The following is a 17,287-nucleotide window of genomic DNA, read 5'->3' on the forward strand; positions in this document are numbered from 1 at the left end:
ACCCAAATGCGGTCAAAAGTTTAATGTTACTCGGGGGGTATGGATGGGATGGGGGCCAGAGGTGGGCGATGCATCTGTTGGGGGTAGAAAACCATGTCGCCGGCATCGGCGTTGCCCAGTTGCCGCTCAGTCTTCCACGCGAACAGTCGACTGTGTTTGACCGCGATTCCGAATCCCCATTCCCCGTGACAGATTTAAGGTTTCTCTCCCCAAAGATCCCGGGTAGATATGCAAATACATTGTAGACGACGAACCCTCAGATAAGATTAGCCTGCTCTGGAGGCGATAAGTCGGAAGATCAAACAGTCAGAATTACAAAGTTTATAATCAGAGGTGACTGAACCCCCAGAAATTGGATTAAAATGCAAGAATCCGGGAGTTCGTCGGGTCAGGGACAGGGAGGACCATCCCTGTGCCTGGAATGGAAAAACCTGAACTACTATGTGCCCGCCCAGGAGCAGAGCAACTACAGCTTCTGGAACGAGTGCCGCAAGAAGCGGGAGATAAATATCCTCCAAGATGGTAAGTCAATGCTTCGGATGTGGATTTATCGATGGGAATGGGACTGATTTGCGGTTCGTCTCCGATTGATTTGGTTTGCAGCCAGCGGGCACATGAAGACCGGCGACCTCATCGCCATCTTGGGCGGATCCGGTGCGGGTAAGACCACGTTGCTGGCGGCGATTTCGCAACGGCTGCGTGGTAACCTGACCGGGGATGTGGTTTTAAACGGCATGGCCATGGAACGGCATCAGATGACGCGCATCTCCAGCTTTCTGCCTCAGTTCGAGATCAATGTAAAGACTTTTACGGCCTACGAACATCTGTACTTTATGGTGGGTCCTTTATATTTGATTTTTTAAATACGTCCAATTTAGTATTCAAACCGTAGTACATAAAATTTTAACGTGATTTAAGTTCTTATTGATTTTCATCCTTTTAAGATGATAAAAAATAAATTTAGAAAAATTTATTTGAATATATATGATATAAAGTAACGTCAAGAAAAAAATGTATCAAATTTGTTCTCGATCTACAAAGTGAGCAAGATAGAATAAATCTTAACTTCTCAAAAATGCGATTGTTTTTTGGTATTCAAGACAACATTCAACTTGAAAAAAATCAAGAACACTTTTAAATCTATTCTTTCTCAAAAAATAACCTTGAGTTATTTCTTCTTGATTTCAAAAAAGTTTCTTCTCAAATAAGTAAGAAGACGAATTCCTTCTGAATTTTTTTAGTTAAATGTATTTTAGTTCGACTGATTAACCTGTCCTTCCCAGTCCCATTTCAAGATGCACCGCCGCACCACAAAGGCGGAGAAGCGTCAAAGAGTGGCGGATCTGCTCATGGCAGTGGGATTGCGAGATTCCGCTCACACCCGCATTCAGCAGTTGTCAGGCGGAGAGAGAAAGCGACTCAGTTTGGCGGAGGAGCTAATTACCGATCCCATATTCCTGTTCTGCGATGAACCCACTACGGGATTGGACAGCTTCAGTGCCTACTCGGTGATCAAAACATTGAGGCACTTGTGCACGAGGCGACGGATTGCAAAGCACTCCTTGAATCAGGTCTACGGTGAGGACTCCTTCGAGACTCCTAGTGGAGAGAGCAGTGAAAGTGGCAGCGGAAGTAAGTCCATCGAAATGGAGATCGTCAGCGAGTCCCATGAGAGTCTGCTACAGACGATGCGGGAACTCCCGACACTGGGAGTCCTGAACAATAGCCCCAACGGAACCCACAAGAAGGCAGCCATCTGTTCTATCCACCAGCCCACATCGGATATCTTCGAGCTTTTCACCCACATCATCCTTATGGATGGCGGTAGAATAGTCTACCAGGGACGCACCGAACAGGCGGCCAAGTTCTTTACAGAGTGAGTTTGTTTTTCTGATTGAAACTCTATATAATATAGGATAATCACATACATTTTATAGCCTGGGTTACGAACTCCCTCTAAACTGCAATCCCGCTGATTTCTACCTGAAAACACTAGCCGATAAGGACGGAAAGGAGAATGCTGGGGCTGTGCTCCGGGCGAAGTACGAACACGAGACGGATGGACTGTATAGCGGAAGCTGGCTGTTAGCCCGCAGTTACAGTGGGGATTACCTGAAACATGTGCAGAACTTGTAAGTACTAAAGGGTATACCCTTTATAATATATTATTTAATGAACACTTAGTAAACCCTATACTATTTCAGCAAGAAAATACGCTGGGTATATCAAGTGTACCTATTGATGGTGCGCTTCATGACCGAGGATGTGCGGAATATCAAGAGTGGCCTCATAGCCTTTGGCTTTTTCATGGTAAGTGTAACTTACACTTGCTTTAAAGGAAGTCTAGTTAATTATCCCAACTATAGATCACTGCTGTCACATTATCCCTCATGTACTCCGGAATCGGTGGACTTACTCAGCGAACAGTTCAGGATGTAGGCGGCTCCATCTTCATGCTGAGCAATGAGGTTTGTACCTTCTGAGCATTTTGCATTCCATACAATCTATTATACTGTATCCTCCTACAGATGATCTTTACGTTCAGCTATGGAGTGACCTATATATTCCCTGCCGCTCTGCCCATCATCAGAAGGGAAGTTGGTGAAGGCACCTATAGCTTGTCCGCCTACTACGTGGCCCTGGTGCTCTCCTTCGTTCCGGTGGCCTTCTTCAAAGGATACGTCTTCCTGTCGGTGATTTACGCCTCCATCTACTACACACGTGGCTTTCTTCTGTACTTGAGTATGGGCTTCCTCATGAGCTTATCCGCGGTGGCAGCCGTCGGCTATGGGGTCTTTCTCTCCAGCCTTTTCGAGTCGGATAAGATGGCCTCGGAATGCGCAGCGCCCTTTGATTTGATCTTTCTGATTTTTGGTGGAACCTACATGAATGTGGATACTGTGCCTGGCTTGAAGTACTTGTCACTCTTTTTCTACTCCAACGAGGCACTGATGTATAAGTTCTGGATTGACATCGATAACATCGGTAAGCTACTAACCATTTAATTAATAATAGATATATATAAAAATATTTAAATTATGATTTCACATTACCCCTTCCAGACTGTCCCGTCAACGAGGACCATCCTTGTATCAAGACAGGCCTGGAGGTCCTTCAGCAGGGTTCTTATCGCACCGCCGACTACACCTACTGGCTGGATTGCTTCAGCCTCATTGTTGTGGCAGTCATATTTCACATCGTCTCTTTTGGTTTAGTAAGACGATACATTCATCGCAGCGGTTACTATTGATTGGGGCGCATTTATTATACTAATTTCAGTTTACACTCTTACAGAACTTGATTTCAGCTTAATTTCAGTTGTATTGAGTACACACGCGGTTTAGTTAGTTAAAATTTGTAATTTTTAAGCACAAACTCATCTTAATACATCTAAACTTCAGTGGAAAATATTGCATTCATCAAACTTGAGTCGCATAAAATAAATCCCATATAGATCCTATATGCCGTTTAAAAAAATTTAATAGTTGAATTTTAACTAAATTTGAGTTCACGCAAGTCTTGGGCGAGTCTAGGGGAAGGCGATCTATAAGATCTATACAAGATGTATTTTACATATACCTATTGATACGGTTGTCTGCCATTATATGTAAAGTATTGGTTTTTTAAAGAGACCTGGCAGTTAAATAAATTAAGCTAAAACAACCAAAAAATAATTGAAACAATAAACGGTGAAAATAATCTGCTTACGTTGGCGAATAAGATAATTATACATATGGTTGCTCCTTTGCCAATCCCGACATTTTCCGGATGGAATGGATTTTGGAACAGATTTGTATCTAGATATCGTACCGATGCATTGCCGCTGTAAGCACTAGTTCTTTAAACAATTATCCCTTCAACTCTACTGTCTTAGCAGTCAAAGGAAATCTGTCGCTTGGCCTTGCCTCCAGAGTTGTTGCTGTTTCCCACGGGTGGCATTTGGAACTTCCGGGCCGAGCCGTTACTTCCTCCACCTCCAAAGTAGGGACTGATGTTCTGCTGGTCCTTGCCGGTAAAGTTCTTCTGCGCCGATCGACGCGACTCGCAGTCCATGTTCTCGCGCAGCGCCAGTCCACCCAGGTTGCTCTTCGACGAGCTGTTCTGCAGCGTGGGATTGGGCCGGATGGGTTGCCGTTCCTTGCAGAAAAGATCCTCCGAGATGCGGTCCACTATACTCAATTGCGTATCCAAGCAGGTGTTTGTCGGCAGGCTCATTTGACTCAGGCCAAAGGAATCAATGGAATTCTCACTGCCAAAGATGTTGTGCAGCGAACGAGCCGAGCCCGCCACTGCTCCTGCTACTGATGTTTGCGAAAGCAACAGCTTACGCTGGGCAAACTCCTCGGGACCGATGTAGCCCGAAAGGCGGGTGCTCGACAACCGCTTGGCCTCGCTCTCCTGACTTCGCGCCTGCAGGTAAATGTCATCCGCGTTCTTTCCCGCAATAACGCTAAAGGCAAACTTCTTAGCCAGCCTGCCGATGTAGAGTTTTAATAAAGCGTATAGCAGGATTATTCGGATCCCGAACTCACCTTAGCAGGGTTTCGCTATTGCTGGACGAGTGGCCCAGGTAGAATTCCTGGAAGATGCGCTTCACAATGCGTGTAAGGTCGGCAGCATGCTGACGGAATTGCTCGTGCTTCGGAGTAATTTTTTTCTCCTGCAGTGCCTGCGACACAGCCCAAAGCAGTTTCTGTGGCAATGAAAATAATAAGTTATGACTCTTATAGCTCACACATCTTTAGCATGGAAATAAAATATAAGCCATGTTGCTTTTGAATTGTTTTTATAATGTACCTTTCGCTGGTTATCCGTCATACTGCTATTCGGCGTGGCGCACATCTCCGACTGAGCACGTTGCAGTTTACTAGCCAGAGGCGTACCGCTTGCGAGGGAGAAGGACCCGCTCACCAGGTTGCTACTGCTGCCGCTCAGTCCAAGACTGAGCCGGGATTGGCCAGCGGGAGTAGCTACCTGCTGCGTCAACTTCATGTGAAGACCCGCCGTGGAGGAACCAGCTCCAATGCAGAAGCTCTGACTCTTGATCTTCAGAGCGCGAGGCGTCAAACCACTAGGCCCACTGCTCTCCGCCCGGAACAGTTTGCTGCTCTGGCTGGCCATATCAGCGGAGTCCTCATCATCGCAGGCGTTCCTTTTCCGCTTCAGAAGCGACTCCAGCTGATTACTACCGCCCTGGTGGTCCGGCGAAAAGAGAGCCCGCTTCGATCGTTCCACGCGATTCGCAATCTCCGGCTTGAAGAGTGGCTTGGGCGGCATAAGCTGCTGTTGCTGGAGCGTCTTGGCCGGGCTTTGGAATAAGGCACGCTTGGAGGTTTCTCTCGAAGGTCCTGGCTTGATGAGATCGGTGCGATAGAGGTGCTTACGGGCGGATGAGGATGGCGTCTTGCGGGCTTAAGGAAACATATCATTAAATTTCGAAATCCACTGTCTTATCTTATCACAAAACATACCTTTCTTCTTGCTGCCCGGCGTCTTTCGTTTGGGAGTGGCCTTCCGTTTATTTCGTGCTTTTCTGTAAATGAAATGCATATAATTTAGTTTGAGTTTGGATTGGAAATCAATCAAGGTACACACTTCTTATCCAGCACTATTTGTGGTCCAATTGAGCTGTTGAGCTTCTGTGAGTTGGTTGCCAGATTTGCAGAAGAAAATATGGCACGTCGCTTGGCCAGGTGACTTAGACGATTTCCAGGCGATTGGGTTAACATCCTGTGGAGAGTTGGGCTTGATAAGTAAAGCGATCTGAGGGTAATCTATTCAGTTACTCACTTCATCCGCATGTTTCGCTTCTTGGCACTCGAGGGGGATCGAACATAGGAAGTGGCGGTTTCTACGCCCACGTATCGGTCCACCACGGACATGCTGAGGTATTCATTTTGTTCGGCAGCCTTGTTCAGATTGTAGCTATTAAGGCACAAGTGTTATTTTAAGTAAAAAAAGCATATTACTCAAAGGGCTTACCTCAGTCCATGATGTCTCACGCCAAGCACCTCCCGCCAGCCCATGTTTTGAGCCTCTGAGAGACTGTGGGTGGGTCGAAACAACGAGCTGGATTCGCTAATGCCACTGTCCTCAATTGTGGGCGTTGAGGCTGGGGCATCCTTGGCGAGAAAGTTGAGTACGTTAGTCTTCATGCTAAGCACCATTTTGATGACGTCCACATCGGGCGTGGTCACCGTGGGTGGCGGACGGACTCCCTGAAGGCAGCGCCGTATCCGCCGATATAGTTCCCGCTCTCGCCTGCAGTTCTCCAAGAAATGCGATCGGGGATCGTTGGCATTAAGCTGGGTGGCCGACATGTCCATTGTCTGCTCGTCCACAAAGCTGGACTCGGTGGGGGCAGTCAGCGAGCAGCGGGCGCGTACATCGCTAGTGCACTGCGACTCCTCTAGCACCTCGGGCAGATCCTCCAGCCTCGTGGCGGGTTCCTTCTCCACCTGCTCATCGTTTTCCCCCTCCTCTTCGCTGTCGGCAAAGAGATCGGGCGACCGTTCGTTATTGAACTTCTGCGATGTGTTCAGAGAGGTTTCCAGAACGGTGGAGAGTCGGGGATTGGAGGGTCCTGGCTTCTCCTCATCCTCAGGTCTCGCAGTCAGACTTTTGATTTTGCCATCGAAGGAGAGGCTGCCCGTTGTCGTGGTGGCTGTGATGGCCACCGACACGGCCATGTCCACGGCATTGCAGCTGTTCTCCTCGATGAGGGTGTCGTAGAACCGGGGAAAGACAATCTTGCCCGGCGAGGGGCGACGGACGGCAGGGGGTTCCACCTCGGGCAGCTTGAGGTTCTGAAGCTGGGAGCCATACAGACGCTTGTTGACCTGACCATATGGGCTGTCTCCGAAGCCAAGGAACTGGGATTCCTGGCTGCTTGGCTTCTGGTTGGGTGGCGTCGGGGTTCCGCTACTCGGCTGGTTACTCAGTGGTTTCGGTTTCATCAGATACGGCAAATTCATGTGCTCCTCGTCAGATATGTGGCCCTCATTGTTTTCACTGAGCGAAGACTGTAATTGGAGGATCTTAAGTAACTTCTACCTACTAAGGATAGCAATTAATCTTACCCCGCTTCCTGTAGAAGGCTCCGATTCATAGCTGTTGTTTATTTTATTCCTAATCAAGTTGCTGGTGGCCATTCTTTAAGTAAAAATAGATTTTTTGTTGTAGTTTATGACCTGTGGTTATTTTAGGCACGCGGCATTTTGTACAGGCTCGCTGCAGTTTTTGGAGCTCTATGAGCCCTCGGGGAGCTCTACAAAACCCTGGCAAACGAAAGCGAAAGTACATAGGCGGCATTTGCCTTATCTCCGCCGCCGATCAATCTTGATGAAAGTGCATTTACCTTTTGGAAATGTGGCACTTTTCCCAGGTCGTGGGAAAACTAAGCCGCCCAAGCGAAAAACGCGCGTAGAAGTGCAAGTTTTGCGGGCATTTATCGCGGTCGAGTCGCACGCTCCGAGCCTCTACGAAGTGTCCAGTTGTGCGCGCGACCTTTAAGTACTTAATTCATCCTAACTTTTGACTTAAAACACCTTTAATTAACTAATTTAGTTGTAAAACACTGTTGTTAAAATCTACTTCTGCACGAACATCTGCCCGATTTTGGCGGTGGTACTAACGCGTCTGAGAAATGCCCTTAGTGATGGGCGATAGTTCTGCTATCGGCCGGCGGTCACCAAGCGGTGATCACGGTCGTGAATTTTGATTTGTATTAAATATTTGGTTATAGTTAAAAGGATAAAATCTTTCTTTTCTATAAGAATGATTATTTATGTGAACTTGTTAATGTTTTTAAGAATTAAGAAAAGTATGCTATAAACATCAAACTTATCAAGACGAATACACTCTCCTTATTAAAAAGGTAAGCTAGGTTTGATCCAACGATCCAACAATTAATTATGTTTTAACTGCACTGCCGAATTAAAGATTAAAAATAATATTCTTTCGTAAGCAAAATAAAGTTTCAAATATCTTTTAAGTTTTGAAAAATAATATGTAATTTATTTATTAATTTAAAAAGTTGTAATAATTTACGAAAAAACTCCTTCTGTGATCTTTTGCTGGCTCGATAGTTTTTTGTACTATCGGTGACATCAGCTATCGCCACTGGTGTCCGTGCCACCCCTGGTAATCAGCTGTTTTTCGTATATGGCACAATAACAACAAGTCTTTAAATTTATTAAATCTTTTATCTTTGCTGCTGCCTGCGAGCTTTGAATCGTAGCGCCCCTTTCGAAAATCCCCACCGAGTGCGATAAATTCAGTTGTGACCAAGAGACTGTACGTTGAGGGCCCGTGAAAAGGCTTTAATTATCGCTTTTCAGTTAGTGGCCCTATTAGCAACAACAACAACCAGCAAATAACACATCATCTTTGAATCCATTTTACGGAAAACGTCACTTAACCCAACGAAAGCGATGCGATTAACCCGCTAATCTCGGCGAAGATGCGAGGAATTGAGGGCAAAGTGGTTGTTCTAGGCTCACGAGGTAAGACTACACTTCCTGACCTCCATTTTAATGCCTCTTTGGGTTCCATTCACAAGCCCCGATGATCCGTATAATGCAAGTAATTCCTGCAATTGCCCAGTGATAAGAATTGAATACTCGGGGTGAGCCGATAAGCCGCAGCCTTGAACTGCACTCCCCCCAATTGGGAATCCGAATCCGGATTCGGAGCCTGCAATCTGGAATTTGGAATCGGGTTGATGCTGAAGAAAGGCTGAAGAGCCGGAGTGTCTGGTTGGGACTCAGCTTATCTGTCCCCGGAATTCCACCACTGACGAAATCTACACTTATAGATGATGTTCCCTTTAGGAAGTTTCCATTTAGGAAGATATTTTGTAGTAGAGATATTTTGAATTACTAGGAAATTTCTTTTAAAAAGACAAGGTCAGTTTTAAACGTAAATACGCAGTAAATATGTCTAAAATAATGAAACTAAAATTATGCAAATATTTTTTCAAAGCCTGAATGTACCTTAAATGGATTTCCAAATGTAAATGTCAGTTTTTAAAATATTCACTTGTATCATTTCTAAAATATTACCTAAAGCAAAAGCTTTTTCCAGTGTAGTAGGCTGTTGAATTAGCAATGAAAATATTTAAGTTAGCTACAAGGTCAAGTAAAGTTTACCTAGACACCTATGTATGTATGTACCTTTCATATAAATTCCTGTCCACGTATGTGCTTGATTTTCGCCAAACAAAGACCTGCATTGATAAAAAGGCGGTACTTTTCTCAAGATATACATATGTTCTTCCCATTATCATCGGATGATTCAGTGCATATGTATACTGCAGCTATAGAGGCAGATTCAACGGCCGATCAGTCATAGAGGGGCTTTTCTGAACCGCAAAAGTGTGCTCAAAACAAAGGCTCTCGTGGTTGGTGCGCGATTTCCTTATCAGTGTTTACCACCTTCAGTGGGCTGGTTCGTCTCCAATTTTTGTTTATTTTTACTTACTTTGCCATGATTAATCAGTGGTCAATAAATGCGTGCGCTGTGGCGCGTTCACTGAATTCAAGCTGATAAGCTGGAAGGTATTATATTTGAAACAAAAAAGGGCTCACAAGTACACAGCAAAATATATTTATATTTAATAAAAATGATAAAACATTTTTTTCTTTTTAAGTATAGGCAATGAATTTATTTATTGCAGAAGGTAGTCGAAAGTTGATATGGTAAGGTTTTTATAAGAAAAATATCATGTTTGATAATAAAAAACCTTAGCAAAACGTACACAAAAGGCCCAAATATTTTATATTTACAAGCTTACCGACGTGGAAACATCCCAAAATATACATTAAAAAAGATTATGAAATGATGAATATTGATTATTCAATTAACTGATTAACTTTTTGTCTATTCCAGGTGTGGGCAAAACACGTTTGGTCATCAGGTACATAAAGAACACCTTGCACAGGAGTGAGAGCGAGGTCCCCACGATAGCCGTGTCCTTCTTCACGTGCAACATCATCCTGGACGAGGTCAAAATTAAATTGCAAGTGCGTATCCACCAGTAGCCAGCATATGTATCAGTGCACCCAACTCTTTCGGGGGCAATCGCAAATGGAATTGCCTCGTAAAAAAGCCGAAGCCAAAGGCAAAGCCAAAGGAATTTGCCACTGCCCCACGCCCACTAATCCTATTTGCCGGCTTGGCTGCCGGAACGCTAATCTGGGTTTATTCCGCCACTGGCTACGCCACGGGTCCTGTTTTTGTCCAACTCCGCCTCCGCCCCACTGTTTCGGTCACTTTATTTGTTTTTTATTTTGCAATTTCTGCGTCCGCTGCACTTTGTGTGTTATTCGCCTTTTTTTTAAGCGTGCTTTCGTCTTTTTTTTATAGTTTATTGATAAGCTAAACGAGAGCGGCAGCAGCTTCCCGCATTGCAAAAGGGTTACCACCCACTTGGCCCTGGCTGCCATATTTACTCTTGGGTGATTTCGATTTTATACGCAGCCATATAACAATGGCCACTACAATAACAGGACGTTTACTTTCCAACGCCGATCTATTTTTACCCTAACAGGGTTTGTTCTCTTTTTAGTTTAGTTCGGTAGTTTATTTTTTGGCAGTCTTAAAGCCTAGAATATCCTTTGTGAAAAACTGTTTTAAGAATTTTAAATTCTGTAACAAAGTATTCCTCCGGTTGTCGAGGGCTCAAAATATTTCTGTATTTTCTTCAAATTAGTATAGCTTTTTATAAAGTGCCTGCTTTAATGCATACCAAATGAAATAAGAAACAGGTCAGATTTGTTTTCTTCCAAGTTGACCTTTATCCATAGCGTAGTGTGAGTTTCGCCAGACCAGCAGAAGCAGTCGTCGTCTGAGCACAATAAGTATGAATACATAATAGGATATAGTTTTCGGATTCCGCTTGTTAGTTTCGCATGCGGGGCTCTTTGTTTCTTTTGTGAGTTTTTGTGTGCTTCGATTTAGTTTCGCCAATGAACATGTCGTTGCCCCAAAATTTTTATGAAGCGCATAAAGAGGAGTCCCCTCGAAAAGACCTGGAGTACGGATCCCACATCGAATATGATTGTTATTGCTGTGGGAAAAGGCGTCCATAAAAACCGCAATTGCAAAATAAGCGCTGAATGACTCAATTAAAGTTCAAGTGGAAGCGAACGAACTCTAACCGGTGGTCACTTTCTCTCTCTTTTGTAGATTTGGGACACAGCTGGCCAGGAGCGATATAGGGCGGTGGCGCCCATGTATTATAGGAATGCCAATGCCGCCATTCTGGTCTTCGATTTAACGCAATACAAGACCTTCACGGAGATCAAGTCGTGGATTCAGGAGCTGCATCGCAATGTTCAGGACCCGATGATACTGACGATGGTGGGGAACAAAATGGATATGCAGCAGCAGCGAGCGGTTTCCCGAGAGGAGGCTTTCGTGTTTGCCACCTCCATTGGGGCCACCTACTTCGAAACCTCCACGGAAACGGATCAGGGACTGGAGCAGGTGTTCATCTCCACGGCACAGGGACTGGTTCGCCTGGCGGACGAGGGCAAGAGTCCCTCGCTGCGCTCCTTTGAGTCGAGTGACTCGCTGGCCTACACCAACACCAACACTGCCTTCAGCCATACGGTGGCCGCCTTGGCCAGAAGCCCGGGAAACACCGCCTTCCGGCTGCCCTACGTGGACATAGGCTTAGCGGTGGAGGGCGAGGATGTGAAGACCAATGGTGTGGGACGTCTGGAGACGGCGCCCTGGAGCATCGAGCACATTGCCCTGGGCGAGGTGGAAAGGCCCAGCTGGTGCTGCTACTAAGATCTACATATACGATCCCTAGGATCCATCTCTGTGAAAGAACCAATGTGATGTCGTCAACAGAAGCAGACTTTAGTTCGAATACGGCCTCAAGGGCCAGCCAGCATCGTTTAAGCAATGACCCAACCCAACTCTAGATATGCAAAGACCAAAACCAGCCGACACAAAAGCAAGAAGCAAACTTGGCTTGATGCTATGTATTAATACACTGATTAGGCTAGACCCACGATCCACCCAATCCATTGACAAGGCGCTGGGATTGTCCGCTTCATTGTAATCTTAACTCTAGATCCTAAGTGTATACAGCAATTGCCGCGTGCATATTATGACTCTATATATTTTTGTCTCGCTCTAAGCCCATTTGACTTACCAATCATAAGATTAACTTACACAAGAACAGGGAACAACACTCACCAAACACTCATTCACAAAACATTTGAACCCAAAACACCAATTCATGTACAAAGCATTTTATACTGCATGCATATAGTAAATATAAATGTAATAATGTATTCAGGGCGCTTTGTCATTTCGGGGGACGCCCCGCCCCCAGTGGCGAATCATCGGGCTAACGGCAATGCAAGTGCATTAACTTGGCCATTAACGCGGCAACTTAACGTGTAATTGGAATTTAATGCCCTCATAACAATGCCAAGGGTTACAATTGTATTGGCTTCGTCGCTCCTAATGCCTTAGCATTAACTTCGCCCCCAGAAGCGTGACCTGGTATTTTTATTAACCCTTGTGAGGGGTCTAAGATGAACGTGCGTTTCGGGCTTAGAAAGCTTTTGGGAACGAAATGGTTAATGACGTCCACTTTGATTAAGGGGAATCGTCATTTCCTAAATTATCCTTTTCAAAAAATGTTAAATGTAAATAACATTTTGATGTATTAATAAAAACTGACCTTTTGAAAAATGGAAGGCCGGAAATGAAAGTCGCTAAGTTATTCAAACAAAACTAAAATCAAATAAATTAAGTAATTTAACAGGAAATGGGTTCTAAAATAAAATTCGTAAATGTGGACATCAAAAGCGTATGACAGTCTAATTGATTCAAAATCAATATAGCCCCGGGCTGCCCAAGCAAATAACGAGTCCAATCGGAAGGTTAAATTGAATGGGTAAATGTGGTCGTCAGATGGCCAAGTGGGGGGCAAGTCAAGGCTGGCAAGTTCATAAAGCACCGAAAGCAACTTTGACGATTACCTAATATACATAACTTATGGTCAGTTGAATCCTTATGTATAAATAATATGTGCAATTTAGCGTGAGATGCCGCCAAAAAGAAACCGGCGACAAAAGACACCGAAACTCATTCAAGTGTCATCAACGCGTTTAGCAGGCTGACGGAGCAGGGATCCGGGATCCTGATCCCAAAGAGCCAGCTGGACTTCCTGGGGCAGCAAGGATAGGGATAGGGATAGCGATAGGACATAGGTTGTGGTTCAGTCAGCCCATTGATTTACCATTAGGGAATGGCAAATGAGTTGGCTCCTCTGTATCTGTGTGGGTGCACTCAACCGGAAGCGATGCTCACACACGCAGAGCCCTAGACGGTTAGTGTGAGTGTGTGTGTGCTTAAGGATGCCTGGCAGATATATCCTTGACTTACACCCACACATGCACACCATACATAGCTCAACATCTTGGCTCCTTGCTAATGGTGTTTAGACGGTTTAATGATGTAGAAATGCATCAATGTAATCAAGGTAAGACAGTAACACAAGGTGAGGATTTATATATATATATATAAGATGTACATATGTATCTGTACATATTGTTCGGGCCTGCAGGCCTTTGGCCACACAATTTTGGTCTGTGTGCAGTTGGGTTAACCAAAGACTCTGTGATGTCCGTACAAATTGCTCACTTCACTCAGGTGCCTGTCATTCTATCTAATAGGTTCATGTGCAAAATTATCCATTAGCATTCTCCGACTTTGATTGCTACCGACCGACTTTCACCTTTCACCTTAATTCCTGCCAACTGTAGCAGCTTAAATTATATTACCGACTTCCTTGGGCATTCATGGAATATGAAAGTGGTTGTTGATTGCATCTCCCTCGAATCTCGATTGTCAATCTCCACCTTGTTATTTAATTTAAGCATTTTCTTACATTACTAATTAATTCAAGCACTCTTCAACTACGTATATCACATTAAACAGCTTACCAATTTTGGTTATTTAATATTCCAAGAGTTCTACCTCAAAACCAAAACCACAATTATACAGCTTTAGCTTTCACCAAACCAAAAAAACATTATTAGAAAATGTTATAAATGAATGAATATTAAATAAAAATGAACTTTTATGCAACTTTATTATAATTTGTATGGATTTGATTAATTTAATAGCATATTTTTATCTGCCAATTAAATCAATTTGCTGCCAGATTATTTTTATGTTTGTTAATTCAAAAGCATCGAGAATTAGGATTTATTATTTTAATGACATTTTAATTCAATTATTTGATATTATCAAATGAAATGCATAATTTTCATTCCAGATTATTGGTAATTGGTCTAAGCTCGCAAGTATTTTTTTGATTTCGTAAATCCGTATGCTTGGCTTCCAATCTTTTATCAAAGTATTTTTCCGATCCATTGATCCGTTGTATTTTTAAGCCCTCAACTACTAAACGTTGACAATTTGATCCCAATTTCTATATGCAGATTTATGTTTGTTTTTAATTCCGCCCGTACATACGCAGTTAGTTAGGCGACAATTGCCGATTTCTAAAGGGGGCCAGAGTGCAGAGAGCCATATTTTTATATGGACCATGCATATAAATCGAATTACACGTCCTGCTGGCATATTTACGACCCTCTACATACATACATATACATATATTTTGTCGGCGAGCGTTAGAATGTCAAATCTACTAAAGTTCTCAATGCCACATAAATTGCTGGCACATACACACAAATCAAGTATGCAAACGAAGGAGCGTTTGTGTGACTGTATGTGTGTCTGCATCTGTATCTGTATCTGTGTGTGAGGTGTGTGAGCTTCCCTTTGTTCCTTCGTCCTTTCGTCCTGCATCCTGCATATCCGTTGCCATCGAATTTTGAATATTTATCAAGCTGCTCGGCTCGGGGCCTCAGTACGTTCACGCTTTTCTGATGCATACTTTATGGCGCTTGGGCGCCACAGCGAATGTGTGGGTGAGTATCTGTGTGAGTGTCAACTAGTTGGCATTGTTAGAGATTCAGAGCCGAACTTCCACTGACCTGCACAGCACATACATCATGTGCAAGCGGCTTTTAAGCACTCGCATTGGTACACGGCTAAAACAAGCAAATTAAATTGGAGGGGAAAAACTGTATGGTTAAATTGAGCCATATTTAAGCTAGGTACTGAAAAATCCTTGATTTTCGAAAGAGTTTTAATTAAAACATGTCCCTTATTATAAAAAAAGGTAAGAAAAAAAACATGCCTAATAATTCTAATAATATTTTCTAGCTCACCTTAAAATAAACCAACTACAGTGAAAAATGGAATCGTATATATTTTGTTGTTTCGTTGAAATTATTCCTGAATTAAATGAAAGCAAAAAAACAAATGTTGGTTTGACTAAAAAGAAAAAAATTGATCAAAGGTAACAGTACGTATGAGTGATAAACTTTCAAGCTGAAGTACAAACCCTTAAACGATTTTTTTTCAAAATAATAAATAATAAATAAATAAATAAAAGTCGAATCGAAAACATTTATATAAAGGACAGCCTCTTTTTACGTTTCACAATGTTTATATTATTTCCTGTGTATTTTGGCACGGGAAATTTATTCAGCCACAAATGTCGCAGAGCCCCAACAAATTGATTTTCCCGACAACATTATTCGCATTATCGCTTATGTTGTTAGCAATTGCGGATCAAGATAACCCGAAATCGAATTTTCAGCACTCGAAATCAAAGTGCTTTTCCGGTGAAAATTTGTTTTGTTTCCGCTCTAAATTTGCTAAATTAAATTCCATTTGTATGTTCAAACAAGAAGTTGTATGTACGAAGAATTTTTCCCAAGAAAAAGGGCGAATGTCATGTTGTCAATTAATTAAGCTAACAGGAAATAACCAATTGCCAATTTCTGGGAAGGCGGTAAGAAGTGTTAAAGGCAAACAGACAAGTCGAATTTATTCCTGGAAATTCCTTAAATGCCAAGATGTCGGGCTGACTTGAAAGTTGGTCGCCATCCAGATGCTGAAAGCAATGCAGCGACATGGAAAATACCACAGCGGCGAATGCAGAGACACGCGGGATGCAGGAAAAGGATGGAGGACGAAGGATGCCAGGACGAGTGAAAGGACGAAGGAGCAAACCTAGGGAGGATGGAGCTACCAAGCTTCTGGGGCTGAAGATGATGGCGCTGCGGGCAAGTCGTTTGAGTGGAGTGTCCTCGTCTATGTCCCAAGCTGAAATCCCGAATGCATAGACAGCTGCTGTTTTGGTTGCTCTTCCTTAAGTTCACTGAACAAAAATTACAAATTTCCATATTTTAAAATACCTTTTAATAATACCTTTTGTTTAAATAATTGAGTTTTCACTTATATTCTACTACTACTAAGGGATAACGTACCAAAATTATTAAGTCCTTGCAAACATATGTTTCTTTAATCCAGAATAAACCAATTTGCTATTTAGCTCTTAAGAAGCCAAGACTATATATACCAAAAAATATATAATATTCGAACGTATTAAGAGCGTTAAGATGCTTACTAAGAACACACCCCATCCGACGAGCAAAGCCCGGAAATATGGTGCTTATACATCGGATCCCATTTTATGAAATGAAAACTTAAATAGTATTTTTAAATAATATTATTAACTATTTGTTCATGAAAAAATTGAACTGCAACTAGCTCTTTAGAGGTGTAAAATATTTTTAAAATATCAAAAAACCTTAAACTCTTAAGCTTAAGGCACAGACTTAATTTTGGAGTGCGATGAAATCTTGGGACCTTCCATATTAAGAACATATAAATAATATATTATGTTCATAAATATAAAATACAATTTATTTTCCAGTGGTGTTTGTGCAGAAAGGCAATCCCAGCCGAGGGAAAGAAGGGAGCCTCGGGATGGAGTGGGTATATGGCTTAGACCGAGGCACGACAGGGCAATCCAAATGCAATTTAGTGTAATTTTAATTGAGCTGCCCGGCCAATGTCTTGGGTCTCTAAACGTATTACCCCGAAAAAAAACTACCATCGAACTTAAAATTCCCCCAGAGTTATTTATGGCGCAAAAGCTCAGGCATGGGGACACATAAAAAAACTATTCAAGTGCTATTTAATTTAATAAGTGCCACAAAAGTGCAATTCAAATGCAATTGTTTGGTCATAAATTTACCAGAAATCCCCAAAGTACAGAAATTCAATCGAAGAAGAGTATTTTGCAGCAGGATTCATAGGATTTGCCAAAATAATGAAAGATATTTTACCAAATGGAGTGTCTGTTTTTTTTTGTGAATTTTCCCAGCATAAATTAAGT

The 17,287-nt window shown here is 42.9% G+C and overlaps 3 protein-coding genes across 4 annotated transcripts; 2 read left to right on the top strand and 1 right to left on the bottom strand.

Moving 5' to 3' along the window:
* Positions 1-112: 112 nt before the first annotated feature.
* bw (brown) lies at positions 113-3,460 on the top strand. Of its 2 annotated transcripts, XM_070994585.1 has the most exons (9): positions 129-222; positions 332-522; positions 604-836; positions 1,284-1,876; positions 1,938-2,132; positions 2,205-2,310; positions 2,367-2,468; positions 2,529-2,985; positions 3,063-3,460. In XM_070994585.1, the coding sequence occupies exons 2-9, from the start codon at positions 363-365 to the stop codon at positions 3,248-3,250; spliced, it is 2,034 nt and encodes a 677-aa protein (XP_070850686.1). In that variant the 5' UTR covers positions 129-222; positions 332-362; the 3' UTR covers positions 3,251-3,460. The 2 variants fall into 2 exon arrangements, with proteins under 2 accessions (XP_016930029.2, XP_070850686.1); XM_017074540.4 differs by having other exon boundaries at positions 113-522.
* Positions 3,241-7,643, bottom strand: mi (cyclin E-interacting protein minus). Its single transcript, XM_017074538.4, has 9 exons — positions 7,358-7,643; positions 7,080-7,152; positions 5,983-7,022; positions 5,791-5,925; positions 5,596-5,730; positions 5,472-5,533; positions 4,798-5,411; positions 4,533-4,693; positions 3,241-4,474 (listed from the first exon to the last, which is right to left on the bottom strand). Exons 2-9 carry the CDS (start codon positions 7,149-7,151, stop codon positions 3,871-3,873), a joined length of 2,823 nt encoding a protein of 940 aa, XP_016930027.2. The 5' UTR covers position 7,152; positions 7,358-7,643; the 3' UTR covers positions 3,241-3,870.
* Positions 7,644-8,148: 505 nt separating this feature from the next.
* On the top strand, positions 8,149-12,308 carry RabX1 (RAS oncogene family member RabX1). Its single transcript, XM_017075130.4, has 3 exons — positions 8,149-8,504; positions 9,889-10,022; positions 11,188-12,308. The coding sequence occupies exons 1-3, from the start codon at positions 8,462-8,464 to the stop codon at positions 11,794-11,796; spliced, it is 786 nt and encodes a 261-aa protein (XP_016930619.2). The 5' UTR covers positions 8,149-8,461; the 3' UTR covers positions 11,797-12,308.
* The last annotated feature ends 4,979 nt before the right edge of the window (positions 12,309-17,287 follow it).

The sequence above is a fragment of the Drosophila suzukii genome, chromosome 2R (assembly GCF_043229965.1).
Source record: "Drosophila suzukii chromosome 2R, CBGP_Dsuzu_IsoJpt1.0, whole genome shotgun sequence".
Classification (NCBI taxonomy): Eukaryota; Metazoa; Arthropoda; class Insecta; order Diptera; family Drosophilidae; genus Drosophila; species Drosophila suzukii.